This window comes from Sceloporus occidentalis, unplaced genomic scaffold (assembly GCF_023333645.1).
Source record: "Sceloporus occidentalis isolate IW3139 unplaced genomic scaffold, rSceOcc1.0.p SCAF_37, whole genome shotgun sequence".
Classification (NCBI taxonomy): Eukaryota; Metazoa; Chordata; class Lepidosauria; order Squamata; family Phrynosomatidae; genus Sceloporus; species Sceloporus occidentalis.
The window spans coordinates 1,658,621-1,676,564 of record NW_028317017.1 but is presented as its reverse complement, the minus strand read 5'-3'; the positions used below and the strand labels follow the sequence as shown (position 1 = coordinate 1,676,564).

At 40.0% G+C, this 17,944-nt stretch overlaps 2 protein-coding genes across 2 annotated transcripts; both read right to left on the bottom strand.

Annotated features, from left to right (window-relative positions):
- Positions 1-73: 73 nt before the first annotated feature.
- On the bottom strand, positions 74-4,479 carry LOC149297688 (cytochrome c oxidase subunit 5A, mitochondrial-like). The gene is made up of 4 exons (XM_089488347.1): positions 4,386-4,479; positions 1,515-1,631; positions 563-684; positions 74-187 (listed from the first exon to the last, which is right to left on the bottom strand). Exons 1-4 carry the CDS (start codon positions 4,477-4,479, stop codon positions 74-76), a joined length of 447 nt encoding a protein of 148 aa, XP_089344473.1.
- Positions 4,480-13,608: 9,129 nt separating this feature from the next.
- Positions 13,609-14,139, bottom strand: LOC149297687 (ribonuclease P protein subunit p25-like). Its single transcript, XM_089488166.1, has one exon. It carries the CDS (start codon positions 14,137-14,139, stop codon positions 13,609-13,611), a length of 531 nt encoding a protein of 176 aa, XP_089344292.1.
- Positions 14,140-17,944: the final 3,805 nt, after the last annotated feature.

Below are 17,944 nucleotides of genomic sequence, written 5' to 3'. Positions count from 1 at the left end.
CACATTTGTGTAAAATCAGACTGTAAATGATCAATAAAACAGTTTTTAGAAAAAAATTTCTCACCTTTAATGCTTATGCTTTATCCAAGCCCAGCTCTTCTGGAGTGGAGATTCCAAGCTCATCTAAAGTTGGTCTTAGCTCTTGAATAACATAGGGATAAATTTCCTTATGGGGTCCAGCCTTGTCCTGGCAACACAAGGAAAGCAGGGTTTTGGCTAATTCTACTTAAATATTCTCAAATATATTCCTGAGTAAACTACAATTTGTAGGTTGCCTAAAATTAAGTTATAAGAATAGAGTTGAGGTGATTTAAAGCACTTAATCTCTTTGGCTAGACCTCCACCGCTACCAACAATGGTTTTAATACAGACAGTAAATAGGCAGAGTGATTGTGTGTGGTCGTCCCCCCTCATAGTCGTATCACACAGATTATTTCTTTTAAGGTGTATACATAGCAGCTGTGCAATGCTAAACAGCAACTGTTACAAAATGTGCTACAAGCAAAGCCGTTTACTGCACCAAAGGTTGGTGGTTTGTTAGCAACAGCCATATATTACCCACCTTCACGGCTTCTAGAATGCGGACTGCACTTGCTAAGTCGTTTAACCGTCTGCATGCACGCAATGCAGCATCAATAATTTTTGGTTCTGGCACCAGATCATACCCGATAAGGGTGTTCATGCCTGGGGTAAGAGAGAAAGAAAAATGTACCACAACATCTGAATAGAACTAGGAATTTAAACACTGTTCAATGCTGCAAGTCACTATTATACTAATGTTCCAAAAAAGAAAAGCTACTAATCATACAATTGTTATTTCAGTCTTACATTAAATGGCACCTGATTTGAGCAACATTCTTTCCCATATAACCTCTGTTCAGCTCAGCAGAGCTTATTGTCACAAAGTCTTACAATACAAAATTAACTATGTCACAACAAAGCCTTACCTGAAGACACCAGAGATCTGTTTTTTCTGTTTTTGTTTTATTTTATAGGTAGGCAACATATAGCAGACTACTTGCAGTGAAGTACAACTTGTAAAACTCAGCCAGCATTACACAACATCAGTCTCCCTCCGCCGTGAAAACCGGGAAACCATTTTGCTGCCTTTTATTGACCTAAACACGCAGTGTCCCAGTGCAGCACCACATGGCTTACTGTGAAAGCAATCATACCCTATTATCATCACAGGGCTCTCTCCACTACTGACCCATCCCGCACAATACCACTCTAGCCTGCTGTACATGTAATGATACCCAAAGGTGGAGAGTCAGGAGGCTCTGCAGTGTTTCACAAACCTTCTAGAGTAGGGGTGCACAAAAGTTCTCCATGTTGAATGCATCACGAGTACGCACAAACGTACAGAGTATCCTCATGACCCCTCTATGCATATGGATGAAAAAAGTAAGCTATAAGGTGAATCTCAGCTGTCACATGCATTAAAGAGCAAATGATAGCTGGGATGTACATCTAACGCCATATTATTTAACAGTGTCCTTTTGATTACGACTCACCTTTCCTCAGCTCCCAGGCATCAATATCTGGCTTGTTGAAGTATGTCACCCAACGAGCATCAAACTCCTCATCTGATTCATGTTTGGCATGAGAATAGCAGCGAGAAGCTACTGCAGCTGTGGGCGAGAAAAGGTAGAGTATTAAGCATATACTGAAATGATTGTTGTAATCAAATGTCGAGTGCTTGGTAAAAGTTATTACTCATAGGGCAAACTTATATTATATGTTCATCAACGATGGTTGACATGGGGTTACAGAAATGAGATGTTCATAGTGAGTGACATTTCGAAATGTACGCCATCTCCAGCACTGGCTCTCATAGGACCCAAGGGGTCTAACAAGACTTCTGCTTTCATTCACAGAAAGCACTAGCACTTTTTTCTTTAATGCTCTTTACCGACTGGTTGTTTTGTGGTGCATTCTTATACAGAGTGATATCCAAACGTACCAAGTACTTAATACGCGCTGCTTGCTTATGAGGCTGGATGAGACATTGTCTCTTTAGAAACCGTCTTGCCAATTTCAATAGCCAGCCTATTTCCTAGCATTCAAGGACAGCCGCAGAATCTACATCTCAAGCATCTGTTCAATTAGATTAAGCGTAAAACATTAATCTAAGGCGCTAAAGTGACCGCTGAGAAATCTAATTTCCTTTCCTTAATAACACCTCAACAAACTATGCAGACAGGTAATTGCATGATACAATGGTTGTCAAAATCACTAAGTGCCTGCAAGCACAGAAGTAACTATATTATGGAGGCCCCATACATAAAACACACCAAGTTATCAAGACAGAAATCACTCATGTTGAAGTGAGGGAATATAAGCATACACAGACCTACGACACTGGCAACACTTTAAAACAGTGAACATTAGTATCGAGACCCCATGCCACACGCTGAGCTGCCTTTCCCTAGACAAGCAAGAGACGGTGAGACTGATGACCAGAGCGCTAGAGAATCCACATCACCCCTTTCCCGGTTTACAAACACATTAAACATAATCCACACATTTTACCATTTAACATAAGGCGTTTTTCCCTAGCACAGCCTTAATACAATGGGCGGCTGTGCGGATTTTTGTTAAGTTGCAAATACCAACTGGTTTTGAAAATAGCTACAAGGATAAAATATAGACGCGCATATTTGATTTATATAACGCCATCATACTCTGCAGCGCTGTACAATGGGTAAAACCAGAAATCTTTGCAAAGCATAGAAAAAACCTGAATACTCTTTCACCGTTCCGTACTATTTTTAAGCATTTAATTTACCGGCTACATTGTTGAATATCATGAATTAAAGTAACATTACATAGTGCTCATATAAAATATATGTTAATCTGCTGAATTAGATTTAGGAGAATATTGATAATGCAGGAGACTGCCATGATCTGTAAATTAAAAAAGTAAAAAAATGTACAGATTAAAATCAAGGCAGACTGGAGGAATGCAAGGAACCTGATACAAAGACCAATGATTATATTGCAGTATCTGCCGGAAGGGGAAGAGAGCTAAACACAGTGAGCCTCCAGCTCCCCTTCACAACATTGCCGCAAGTTCCTCAAAGTCACCTTCCTTCCGGGTTTCCTATACAGCTCCATCAGCTGCTTTCATAAACACACGTCCCACATCGCTCAGTATGGCCGTAACAGAAGATATACGCTGTCGCTTATACTACAAGTTAAATAGATTGTAAGCTCTTCTGAGCAGGGCCCTTCTCACCGTTTGTCTCTGTTAGTCAGTTTGCTATATTACAAGCTACTTGTTATGTCCTGTCTACCCGTTGTACAGCACTACGGAATCTGATGGCGCTACATAAATCAATAAATAAATTGCAATATACATCTCCAGCTAGTTAGGTATAGCCTAAAACAACTGATTTATTAGCACGGAGGCCGCTTTATTCCTTAAGTCATGGTTTTAGCTATGTAAAAATGAATTTCTTGTCGTACACATAGCATTATTTAACACCTTGTTAATGCAACATATAAAAGGCGGAAATTATGCCTCTTATTTTCTTTTAGTCGCCATACTCAAGATATTTAGAAGCATGGCTTTGGGCAGGTTAATGCATACTGATATAATTAGAGGATGACATTGTGAATTACTAGAGTCCCATACAGAACCCTGACTCCTCTGGCACTTCAACCCAATTAGTTTAATTGGCTGTGTCTTGCTTCGCAGACATTATATCAGCGGTATAGCTTCAGCGAAAGGCCTGCTGCATACGAGGGAATGTTATCCACTTTATCTGTGACAGCCTATCAAAATAACACACACAAGCCCAAAATATCAATATATCAAGCACTGGACAGAAGCCATGTTTTATCAGGAAATAATTACTCATTTCTAGTTAACGAATGCAACTGACAGCCGTGTAGAAATAACGTCTGAAAGCAAAGAGCTGTGACTTCAACGGCCCATTCATAAAAAATATATTAAAGCAGGCGATGCGTACGGCATTCGCTTTGTATGAATGGGCTATGCGGCGAACGCAGGACATGATCACACAGCACAGTAATAAACCCTTCCTCTCAACATGAAAACTGCGGAGAGAAGGCCTCATCTGAAGCCTTATTCGGTCATCACAAGGGCAATGCACCCTGCGGCGACGGCGGTGTAATACGGGGGCAGAGGGAGGTCACACCGGTGACAAATAGTAACAGCGCTGGGGCTCTTTAAATAGAAATCCCACCGGCAGACAGATTTTTTTGCCGATGCCGCGCTTCATGAAGTAACAGAAAACCCCGGTGTGCGGCTGGTGCGGTACAGCCAGTAAATGAGAAACGTAAGCCCGGGCTTTGCCCTTACTACTTTTTCAAGGGCATGGCGGCCGGTTGAGAGTCAAGTGTGCAGGCAGGAGGCTCACCTGGGGTACATGCCGGTGAGGGCTGCAGACGACAGCGGGGCAGGCTCCGGAGCCCTGAAGAGACACATCGCCGAAGGACAACAGCACCGAACATGGCGGCAGCAGTCTATGTGTGAGAGGTGACTGGAAAGGCTGTCGGTTGGCGAGGGATACGGGCCGGAAGAGGATGGAACGCGCGCACACACCGCACGCTCAGCCACGCGCCAGCACAGAGAGAACAGACGGACAAGGGGAAAAGTGGGAGGAGCGTAGTATGAACATGATGACCATAGAGATGAGATGCACAGATAAACCAGGGCAGCTATATGTAGCGCCACATGCTGGAAGTTAAAGTGATCATCACGCTTGTCTTGGAGAACAGAATTAGAGTTTATTCACTAAAGAAGGACTTGCTGACTCGCTGAACTTTAGGTTCATCTCACCTACTTCCATTTATATTATGAAGGGCCAACCTCAGTCTGTTTCTGGCCCAAGAGTAGTTTGGATGCTTCTGTATAAAGCAGATTTAAATCAGTAGAAGTTCCTGAAAGTTACTACATTGAGCTATGAATTATGCTGGACCAGCACCAGCCAGTCTTGCATAGAAATTGACCAGGGTTGTGAACAGTGAATTTAAGATGTTGAAACTATGCCAATCCCACTTTAGTGAATAAACCCCTTTTCTATTGGCTTCCACAAACCAAAGTGAACCACTGATTCCCAAGTGTTAGTAATGCATTGGTGACAAAATGATTGCATTCTACTGTCCGGAGAAGTCGGGTTAGAGGTGGTCTTTATGGAAGACTTGCGCCCAAAGCGCCTTTCGATGTGTAAACAAGACCAAGCGACTTTACTAGGAAGAAAAATGGCAGCAGGTGCTCTGGACCAATGAGTCACAATTTGAATGAGTATAAGAATGAGTGTTTGCAGGCAACCGTAAAGCATGGTGGAGGTTCCCTTGCAAGTTTGGGTCTGCCCTCCGTCAAAAAGGGTTCGGGATTTAGTCAGGATTAATTATCCCCTTAACACTGAGAAGTATAGGCAGATCCATCATGCTATACCTTCCGGGAGGCATCTGATTGGCCCCAAATTTATTCTCCAGCATGACAATCATACCAATAATACAGCCAAAGTCATTAAGAGCTATATCCAGCGTAAAGAAGAACAAGGAGTCCTGGAAGTGACGGTATGGTCCCTACAGAGCCCGCTTAACATCATCGACTCTGTATGGGATTTCATAAAGAAAGAAAAGAAACTGAGGCTGCTTAAATCCACAGAAGGTTTGTTCTCCAAGATGTTTGGAAAAGCCTACCTGCCGAGTTCCTTAAAAAACTGTGTGCAAGTGTACCTAGAAGAATGGATCCTGCTTTAAAGGCAAACGATGGTCACACAAAATATTGATTTGAATTCACTCACTTTGCATTCTGTTAAATGATAAAACTAAACTATTAACATGTCTATTTTTGAAAGAATACTTATACAGCACTGTGTGTGTATATATATATATATATATATATATATATATATATATATTTATAATCTCTTCTTTATTTGGGAAGGTTCAGAATCAGACCTCAATTTATTTTTAACCTTTTTAAATATGCTGAAAAAAGGAGCTAGCTATGGCTCTGGTACTGTGCTGCGTAATCTGTTTGAGCTATGAATAACAGATAATAATAATATATTTTTTATAGCTCAATATTGTTGTTCTCACCTGCTGATTCCGGTTTCTTTGTTTTGTCTTCGTACAATGATGCAGGTTGCTTGAGCCAACCATTGACAGCTCCTACTTCACATCTCACCAACTAACCCTGCTGAAAATGGAAAGATGTTGGCAATTAGACCCAGCCAATAGTTTACTAGCAGGTTGGTAAGAATGATACTTTTAGTCATTAATCACATCAACTGTTGTTTTTAGAATGCCTAAAAACATAATTTCAGTTTAAAAAAGATGTCACATTTCCAACAGCATTTGCAACATTGCTGTTTTTGTATTCCTCTATGACGCTCAGGAACAAAACGTATGAATATATAAAGCAGAGGGTTTTTATAAAAAACAGAACATGTGTAAAAACATATTCTAATAACTAGTTTGTAATAGATGGCATGTGGTTGCAGAAGCTCTAAATCAAAACATCCATTGATATGTGCATTTTTTTCTAATCAAAATATGACAAAAATGCTCTGTGCACAAATCCTATGATTTTTGGATTGCACACCAATTTTCCTTGCAGTTATGTTGATTTGGAGTCTGATGAGTCTTTCTGTAACAACAGCTTTAATGCCTCAGTGCCTCTGAATCATCACACTTGGGTCTGTTTGTTGAAGGCCAGATGAAGATGTCGTGTCCCTTGTACATAGGATCTGTGGTTTACCTTATGCCGCTACTTGTTCATTTTACTTAACCCTTTGAAACTCAAATTTTAATGGACGAGGCAGGATATGCACAGGGCAGATGACAATTCATGTGACCGTACCTGACAGTTTTAAACCATGTTCATATTGCCTTATAAAATTGTGCTTCCGGGTTGAATTTAATCAAGAGATGTAGTGCACAAAGTGTAAGTATACCAAGACTAAGTATGTCCACAGCTTAAAACAGTCTCTGTAAGGAGGACTATTAAAAAGATATCATCGGTTGAGAATAAATGCAATGCCTGTGATGTAGCCGCAGCACTTGAGCCAAGCACGTTATATACCTATGCCATTGGCCGGTAGATGCACTTATTAGCATTAGTATCCCTGGCTTGCTGGCCATGCCCATCCTGTACAACATATCAATTCTAATATCCCCCCCCAAAAAACCATCACAAAACTGGCCCTAAATTATGACACTGCATTGTGATGTGATGCTTACTGAAGCCAAAGGTGTCACAGACAGTAGATAAAACTGTGCTAAGCAACCTATAGCGCCAATAGTCAAGGTATACTTTTTTGGAGTTCAATGGTGCCAAAAACATAGATTTTTAATCAAATAAATTTGTCACGGGGTCAGGGAGAGAGGAAGGATCCTACTATGCAGATATGCACTGTGGAGAAGTCCAGTATACAGTCCGTAATCAAAATTGCAAAGGCAGGCAGCGAGGTCAAACGTATCCGAGGTCGAGGCAGGCAGAATAGGAGCAAAACGGGTAAACAGGTCCGAGGTCGTAGGCAGGCAGCAAGAATCGTGGTCAAAAACAGGCAAAGGTCGGTACACAAGGAAATCGAGATAATATAGAGAAACCAGCACACCCAAAAAGCATAACACTTTGAATGGGTGAAGACTGGAGAAAAGAATGGGGTTTAAATAGGTGATTTAATTACAAACTGCTGTGTTGCGCACGCTGCGTAAATTGCGTACGCTGCGGTACATTCGACGCGGACCTTCGTCGCGTCATAACCGCGTTCCCGTCGGGGGACGTGCCAGCGCGTCCACGGCGTGGAGGCGCGATCCCGGCCGAGGTGGAGGAGGCGGGACCGCGACACTGCCGTGTGCGCACGGCGGGGACCGCAGCGACGGAGGAGTCGGGACCAGGCGAGGCAGCCCTGGCGTCAGAGGTAGGAGCCGCGGCGCGCGTGACAAAATTGAGGTTGGCACCAAAATAATAATTTGCTTAGGTCAGCAGAATCTTTATCTAAACAAGCTCTTTCTTATGTCTGAAATAAAAGCCAATTAGCTGAGATTATGGCTACCTAGGGGCAACCAAAGGTCCTCTTTTTATGAAATACAGCTATTTATAAATACATTTTGTTCTCTGTTTTGCAATTTAAGCATAATTACAATGAAGGAGCAGGTAAATGTCAGCTGTGTAATGCTGTGGAGAAATCTGTGACCTATTGTCCACACTACGAGAAGTCAGTCCATTAAAGTGTATAAGACCTAAACGTTATTGTGATCAAAATATTGCTGTCAATTTTAAATATTTAGTGTTTAAAATGGAATTACAGGGCATTAACCTGGGATGCAATACATTACTCCAGGGTTGAACATACAATACATACCTAGTAGAAGCAAAACTAAACTTTCACAAGGGATGAACTTGGTGGATAAGCCAGCTAGTCTTAAAGGGGTATTAATGCTGCCCCTTGACTTAGAGATCAGTGAAGCAAATCGTCCAGACGGATTGAATAGTTCTACTTGGTATGCAACTATGTGGGTAGTTAGTTTACCAACGCTGCAAGCCCTTTGAAACAACCCTCTCTAGATTTTATTTAGTTTTAGATGGAATCTAACCCAGTGTTAAAAAAAAAGTTAGAAAATTTTTGCACTAGTGCTTTTTTTTTTTGTAAGTACATAAAAAAATCTATTTATTTTTGTTAGTAATGTAAAAGATCACAGCCTTTTGGCTGTAAATATTTGTGGGCTGCGAGACTGTTCCAATGTAATCTGTATTATGCAGCTTCTGCGATCTCACGTTTTCAAAGACAGTGAGGTATTGTATGTTTGCAATGTCCTCCAAGGCCTGGCGCACAATAAAACGTAGAGGCTAATCGGGAATCGGATTAAAATCTCTATCCCCCTATCTCCCCACAGCAGCTGTGAACAGGGATGTATTCTCCAATAAACAATTGTCTTCTGGTCTAATAATCAGACCGGGCTCATCCTCTTCTCGTAATCCCTTATCTCCTTTCACTCCTTAGTTTTACAGAGGAAGAAAATAAAGCAGACTTTACTGTTTATTAATCTCTGGCAGGGGTAAAACATATGGAAAGTCAGTGAGATGTAAAGGCAGGCTGATTGTTATTAATGGTTTATTGGGTTATGTTATTTTAATACTGTATCAAGCCTTTTACAAGGGATATGCTTTTTATCTCATGCTGGATGGACAATCTGTGGTCTCCTTTCACCTACAATAAAAAGGAAAATGGTTAAGGAGATTGTGGATGACGGTCTAGTTTTTGTTTTTACTGCATATGGCTGTTAGGTATGATAAGACTGATGATTAATATATTTGTGCCTCTGTAAAGTCTTGAATAAAAAATTCAATATTTTTTTGATGGACATGGAAAAAAGAACTGTTTATCCAATACAGCTTTCCTATTGCTTTACTTGCTGTAAAACCCTTCAATTTATATCATGGGCCAGAGCCATTTTGATGTCCTTTATTAACATTTTACCACTTTTTCTGGTGGCAACACTTTCCATGGCTGTGTCTGGACTGGATTGTGTAGAAGACTTTGTAGGTGTAGCATAGGAAATAAATGAGCCAAAGTGAGCCTTCCGAACTAGAATCCCCTTCAGAGCTGAAATTATTTACATGATTTTAAAAATGTGAGTTAAAATAACGCAACTAAGTAGTGAATCTAAAAAGAATAATTATTTTAATATAGAAACATGTTTTCAGTTATTCTAATGTATTCTTGTAGTAGTAGCCCCTCCTCTGACTAAGTAGGACATTTTACAAAGAAAAAACTTTAGGGGATTATCTCGAGCAAGTAATCTTGGGCCAATTTTTATATTATAAGAACAGTATATATTGCTTGGGTGCTGCCCTAACCTGCAGCCGTCTTCTCGTTGGACATTCTATACTGACGCTCTGCCTGCTGTTAGGAAAGATCTCAGATCTAACTGGCCCTTTGAGTAAGGAGTACAAATGGGAGCTAGATTGTCCAACAGAGCAACCTTTAGCAAAGGTGATGCCATCTCCCCTAACCCCAGACCTTCATCCAACTGCTTGGTTTGGGTATTTATTAATTATTGGGACATTTAGGGCTGTAGGACCCTGTGATACACTCATTCCAGCTCCCACATAGGAATTTGGGTCTGTCGTTCCTAATGAATGCTACTGAGGATGTGTGTTGCTTTCATATTTTGTTAACATTTTACCACTTTGGGTGTCGGTAACAATATATTGATATGTAACTGCTGAGGGCTATGACCGCTTTCTACTTTACATAGCACAGTGCAGCCCAGTGCTTCGTATGAGCAAATATAAAAATACTTCTCCCGTCTTTATGGTGTGCACAGGATTACTTTTACAGACACTCATAAAACCATATCTACTTGCAGGCTGCACAAGATAAAACATAAGGTTTATGTGTGCTTGTTTGTGTGCATTGCGTTTAACGACACAGTCATGCCCCCTCATATATACTTCTTAAGGAATCAATGAAGCACATTACCTTTCTGTAAAACAATGATCCCTTACTGGGCTACTGCAACATCTGTTATTCTGCAGCACTGGGTCTCTATGCTTCAATGTGCTTGCACAGATATCATCGACCTGCATCCTGCCCATGCCCCTGGCCTATTAGAAATACATTGTATATAAATGAACTGATGATTGCAGTGCATGCAAAAAACAAAAATAAACGAAAGAAGGTAGTACATTTTTGTTTTATATACGTGCTCTGGATCCCATTGTGTACGTTAATGTGGGGCACGCCTGTACGGTGTTCCTCTAACGTTTCCACACCTTGGGTCATATGTCTATGCTGAATATATAATACATACCAATATGTTTAAATTGTCACACAAGTGAATCTATGGCACTGTTTTTCCATGATGTTTGATCCACAATAGCTTGCATCAAACTTTATGATTTTGTGAAGAGTTTCACACATGTTAGAAGCTTAAAATGATATTGTATTAATGAGAGGTGTAATCCAAAAAGGCAAACCTTGGGGCACAATGACCTAGATACAACAGCTCCCTGGTCCAGCAAAGGAAGGCAAATAGAGCGACAAGTGTCCTACACAGATACAGGCATACATTGATTAATGAAGAAAAGAGCATAAAGGATATTCGATCACAACCTCAATGTTGTCAAGACATTAATATTAGTTGTATGCATCTCCCTTTGACTAAGTTCCCTAGACCATTGTACAGTAACTGTTGAAGAGCTACAAGGAATGTGGCTCCAATAAGTGTACCAGTCACAATTTTAGATCTTCAGTTCTTCTGTAAAGACTACTTTGATTTGGACATTGTCCTAGCACTACTGTTTTCAATTTGCAAGCCCACAATTGCAATCACTGCTCTAATGATAGGGTTAAAAGTAAATGTTTGAGGTAGCCAGAGGGCAAGTGAAGCGGGAGGAAATCTGTGAGATTGGACCCAGCTGACACCATCATCAATAACGCTGACAGCAGCTCTGTCACAGGAGTCGCAGCTCTAGTAATGAAGGACTGCAGGCCACAGGCTCTTAGTGAACTCAAGCGTCTAATGCCTCACACAGTTGTAGTGATAGAGGACTAAAATGTCCATTCCACCCCCCAAAAGGAAAAAACACAATTTCCAGATGAGATTGGAAGAAGGAATGTTGAGGGTATGTTTAAATAATGATTGTGACAGTATATGTACCAATTGTTTTGTGCAATTTGTCCTTTTCCTAACTGTTGAAGGCCCCAGGTCCTATATGATATTTGGATATGTTAACTTAATGTACAGGGGACTCCATCATGTCTGCCTTTTCCTTAATCTCTCACTTTTTTGACAATATTATTTCTTTACATTTCCCCTGAGTCTGTTATTCTGCTTCAGCAGATTATATTTGTCTAACAGACTGGTCCAGTAACATATTGTATTTTTAAAGGAAAATCGGTCTCGTTAGTATATAATGCAGCCATGAAAAGAACATAAGTGACAACACCACCATAGAATTCCATGCTCCTCTGCTAGGTCACACATGTTAGGGCCACCTAGAGCATGTTTGCCATTGGACCATTGTACAGCTTATTACTGCCGAAGGTGCCCTGTAGAATTGAGAATTTCCTAGAAACTTTTTGGTGGCCAGATTTTACATAATGTCTCCACAACTAAGACATAATATGTACCAGAATAAAAAGCAATCAGTGCTTCCAGACTCAGAACAACTTTATGGACAAGATGCCTTCAACAACAGTGATGATCGTCTCTTTTTGTCAGACCTTCAAAATTAACAAGCATCTGGCATTTGACATAGTATAGTAAGCAATAAGGTTTACAAATATAATGAGTATAGTATTTTATTTGGAGATTATTTGTTTGCAAAGTAAGGTGTTATTGTATCTTGGGGATGATGTGCTTGGTGGCACAATGTTTAGTCTGGGCTTGCTGTGCTTAGGGTATACTTGTGGGTAGAACAACAGGGGGCTTCCTCAGACAGGTCTTCAAGATACCTGGCATTTTGTGATACACCTCTTGTTATTTGTTTTAAATGTATTATATCTGTGTTAAAGTACATTATCTGAGGAAAGCATCAGTACTTGTATTCATTACCTATCAGGCTCCAGAAATAATTTTACAGAGATATACTTTTTAACATTTTAGTATATGAAAACTAGGAAGAAAATTATTTTTCATTCACATAAAAGCATTTTTTCAGCAGGATTATCTTTTTCAGGAGACATTTTACCCGTATCTTCAAATTATACAATAATTCAGAGATCATTTAGATTTGCAGTCAGTTTAGTAGGTGCCCTCTTAATATTATAGCCATTTGAGTTTTAGTGTGAGATTATAGTATATATACATATATCTTAGATCCAGAAATGTGAAAAAATCAGTTCCAACATGACTTAAGCTTTACCATCAAATTCGTAATGCATGGACTTTACAAAAAATTGTATTTAGTCTTCCTAACAAATCAGGATGAGTACTCTTTACTAGTGTTTATGTATCCAAAACTGCACCAAGACCCTACAAACAATACACATAAAACCCACCATTTGTCTCAATAACATTAACACTAATCAGGCATATCATACATTTGTTATGTAACTGTACAGAACAGCAGTATATACAAGCAGGCAGAGTCCAATGACAACCATTAATACTAACCTGCCCAACATGAACTAGCAAATAGTGATTATGGGTTATTTTGCCTATTTAGGTATATCCTAGTTAATTTATTTTTATCGGGTACCGTCTTAGACTCATCCGGTGCTCACTAAAGACATACACAGTACAAGAAACACAGACATTTTCACCTGCATCACCAAAAAGCTACGTGGCACAAAGTGCAACCACAGGAGCATTGCCTTAGACATGTCTATATGTTATTAAAGGTGACTTGTGTGACCAGTATAGAGTCAGTTACATCATATCCAAGTCCAAAAATGTATCTCACCAGTCAATGAGACAACAGGAATTCAGAAATAACAGACTAGTCCAAAACTAAGAGGGAATTATGGCTGCAATAACTTATGATGCCACATGTTTCCTTTCCATGCATGCCAATGTGACTTGTACAAGATTTTGAAGTAGATGCTGCTCATTCACAGAGATTACGCCATGGTTTCTCTTAATGTATTAGTGTGGAAACCATCTTGAAAGTCAGTCTCACCCATTACCATCTTCCACACTTTCATGTGCTTTTTTCCTTTTGGAATTTACATGTTTGTCATGATCCACAAAGGCCTTCTTTAAACTTTGCGTTTGAGGTATAGGCTGAGGTGGTTGATACCCATCTTCCTGGGGATCAAGTGGTACTTTGGACAGGAGTATAGAAATAGAAGGATAACTCTTATGTACAGTGAGGCATGGTGCTGGGTTTTTGACATTTGGTCCTTTCTGCTCCCAGACCTCTTGCAGGAACTTATACTGCAACTTGGTGACCTGATGAAGTCCTCCAACTTGCCTCTTCAGTATTTCTACACAAGTAATAGCTTTAGTCACTGCCCGACCATAGGCACCGAAGACTATCTGTCCCAAACTCTTTGATCCCATGTGAGCCATTGCATAGCCAATGAGATTGCGGATTTTGCTACCTTCTTTCACTTTCATATATACCACATCTGGAGTAAGGTCTTTGAAAGGCACATGTTTTCCATCTTCTTCATCTGTAGTTTGTATACGACGTAGATTTTCCATCCTGGTCCTGGGAAAAAAGGGCATTTTCAAATAGGCATTCAAAAAGGGCACTTTCTTGCAGAAGAAGTGTTTTCCTGCATAAAGAGACCTCCTTCAAAATGATGTATAGGGGTGAATAGCAGACATGTCATGTTGATTACCTAATGAGTGAATGTTTCATAGTGAGGACATACTATCCATTACTGTACCAGAGTGAACGCTAATACATTGCATTTAGCATGAATGAAGCACCATTCCTTTTCCAAGTTCTGTTGCATGCTGTTTAGGTGACAGTTTCACTTTAACTATTCAGTCATTGCAGGAGAGATCATGATAAGCCCATCTGCCACCGAGTGCAGTTGGAATCACTATTCTGTATAAACGCTGGGGCATTTCTCAAAGCAATGTGAATGCATCTATTACGGCTCAATCAAATTAATGAACTGCAAGGTAGCTAATGTAATTGCTTATTTAATCTGTCCCTAAGTGAGCTGTAATCAAAATGAATACCTTAACCCTTTGAGTTCAGTGCTAGTCCTATTGGGAGTTTTAGGAATAAAAACAAGAAGAAATTGAAATACATTTAAAGCCAGATGTACAAAATGGGGTTGTTGTGACTGAGCTGGATCAGACCTGCGGTACTTAACAACAGTATAACTTGGTGAATGGTCCATAACCATCTATTTGGGTTAATAGTTTTGCCACTGTAATCTGGTAATATTCTTGCTGATGAGTTGAACATTTCAGCTTCTTGACTTTACTAAGAATTTTGAGGGTCAAACCCCTGAACCACTTGTGAAAGAAAAAACAAGCTGGTCCTGTGTAATATACATGTAGATGGGAAATGTATTGAAGGTCACCTCACCGATTGATGTATTATGAAGGGTAGGTAACATGTCTGTGACAAGGCTTGTCATTGTCACTAATGGGGCATTTAGTAAAATGTCCTTCAGAAATAATAAGGCTGGCTTCCCCTGTGTATTATGCCAATTTCTGCAAGATACATTTTCAAGGGTTTGCCTCTCATAATGTCTAGTGATATGAGAGAGTTGAAACAGACATCTCTCCAAACTTCTGTAAACTACGTCCCAAATTCCTCTCAGTGCTAATAGTTGTACCTGGTTCAAGTTTGCTCTTGATACATGATGAATTCTCTGAGATGGATTAAAAAACACATGCATTGCTTGTACTATCACTGAATAAGACCTCTACATACTATAGGGTATATTTACTTACCTAAACGGTTATTGTTGGTATGTCAAATGACATATATCGACTTTGCCAAAAATACCTCAGTCAGTTATCCCAGTTTCGCCTCAAAGTAGAGAGTGATCTTCTATGTCACTGATTTCTGATTCTTCAGCTCATACGACTTTTGGTTCTAGTCTTCTCTATAGCATTTTCACAACGGTCTCATTTGTATACAGGATTCTTGTGTTTTCTGGCATAGCTTCCAGTATGAGAAGTATGGTACCGTGCCGAGGTCTCATTTAGAAGCTCGTGCTTCTGCCTTATGAGTCGAAGTGCTGTGTCTGATGCACTTTGAGAAAATCCTCCTCTTTCTATTTAATACTCCTCTCCACAACAGTGGGCGTGAAAGAAAGGCAAGTGGAGCCGTTACCTCAATTGTGATGCTTTGCTTCTGCAAGGAACTGGGGAGTATTAACCATAATTATAACCCTAGTCCATAAGGACCTAGTCTTTGCTTTATAATCATCTTGTCTCTTAGCAGCTTGTACAATCTCGTAGTCTTTCCAGCCTCCCTATCCTCCCCCTTCATATGTTTCTTATCTCATCATTTCTGCCTTTCCCTCAGTCTTTTCTATTATCTCTCTGCAGAATCCCCCTTTCTTTACATGCAGAAAAGCCCCCTAACCTTTGTCTGTTTAAGATTCATCCAATCCTTTCTTTGTAAATCTCTCTCAAATTCTTATCACTACGCCGATCACTATAGCAGAATTCTATTGTTGCACCTTAAGAAAGTAAACTGTAGGAAACATGGATGGGCAGGTGTGAACAGCCCTTCCCCTCACTTTATTGCACTCCTCGGAGAGAGATACATTTAGATGAGTGAATTGTAAAGCATTCAAGTGCCTATTTATCAGAGTCAGGAAATCCAGATGTATTAATATTCATGAAGGTTTTATCTGGGAAGTTCTGATGCGAAATACAAGTGGAAATAGGCAGGGTAGAAAATCCACTAAAAGGCTCTCATTAAGTTTCAGCACATGCGGTTTCATGAATGTTAATATATGCTGCCAGTTCACAGTGGTTGCATCGGATGCTCATCCAAAACACTATATGCTAGAACTGCTGGAAAACAATTGATCATAAGTGCAAACATCTATAGCTGAAAGAGCCACATGTGTATGTGTGTGAACTTATCTACAGTATTGGCTAGAAATAATGCAATAGTTAAGAGAAAATTGATTATTTTCTCAAAACATCTTAGCCTTCCAAATATTGATTATTGGGGTTCCTACACTCATGATTTATCTTTTATACTGCAAAATATACTCCCTCCCAGTGCACTTGGTGTATAGATTTGTGTCATTAAGGCACATAGCCAGTGACATATTATGGCCTTGGCTGACTAGGCTTGGGGAGCAGGTCCAGGGGGTGGCAGCCCCTTTGCCACAAAACGGGGGAGGGTGTAGATCGACTTTTTGGGCAATTCCCCCCGCGAAGATGTTGCCCTTTGTCCTTATTTTTAAGAAAGGTCTGGATGCTTTTCTGGTTCAGCATAACATAAAGGGCTACAACTGTTAAAGTGTAGTTTTAGCAAGTTGATCCAGTAAGTAATCTAACCAAGTAGGGTTTTTTTGCCTTCTTTTGGAGCAACTTTAGAACTTTAGAAGTGGAATGTGTGAATGGTTGAACTTGATGGACTGAAGTCTTTTTTTCAACCTACTATACTATCATTGAAGGTATAGATCAAATAAAGAATGTATGGAAACCCTAAACCCAGATTGCATCCACAGGACTTCCCCAGCATCCATATTAAGGCCATCCAGTCTGCCTGCTTTTCTTACTGTAAAGACTGAAACTTTAATAAATCATTGGCCTCATCTTAGATTCAGGATACCCATATGCCTGTCCCATGCATGTTTAAATTCCCTTACTGTACCAACCTCTACCACTTCTGCTTGGGAGCCTTATGTAGCACTCTCTCGGTAGAGTACAAGTCTCTCATTAAAGTAATAGCATACTTTACACATGGGCCACATGAACAAACTAGGTAAAGCAGCTGTAATTTTAATATTTGGTTCAGAAGTAAAATGTATACTTTTGAACCAGCTTCAAAACTCTGTATCTCCCTCTTCTTTTCACTCAAGGACACCCACTTCTTCTGTATCAGCACAGCTATCTGATTCAGTCTAGTGATTCTGCCTGCCCCAGCCTCGCACAAACTAATTTATAAAGTGTCAGGACTGCAAGAAGCCTAAGTATTCAATTTTTGACACACCAACGTCTCTAGATTTTATGGTAGGATGCATATTTTTTCTTCATTCCTTTAGCTTAAATGTAATTATTAGCTGATGTAATACAGAAGTTGCGTGCCATCTCTGGTGCATCCGTAATTATGTTTATGTGCTCCCTGTATGAGGTGGAGAGTTGTATTGCTGTGATAATGTAAGCAAATGCTTGGGCTGTATTCTCTTAAGAAGGAGTTTTCAGTAGACTTGAACATTTTAGCTTTCTGATCACACTCTGCATTATCAAGGGCAAACTCCAATGAGCATGTCTTGGTAGAAGGTGTGTATAGGTCTTGCACAGGGCTGCATTAATACGTGGGCAAATTCTTGGCGGGCCTACCCTGGTGCTT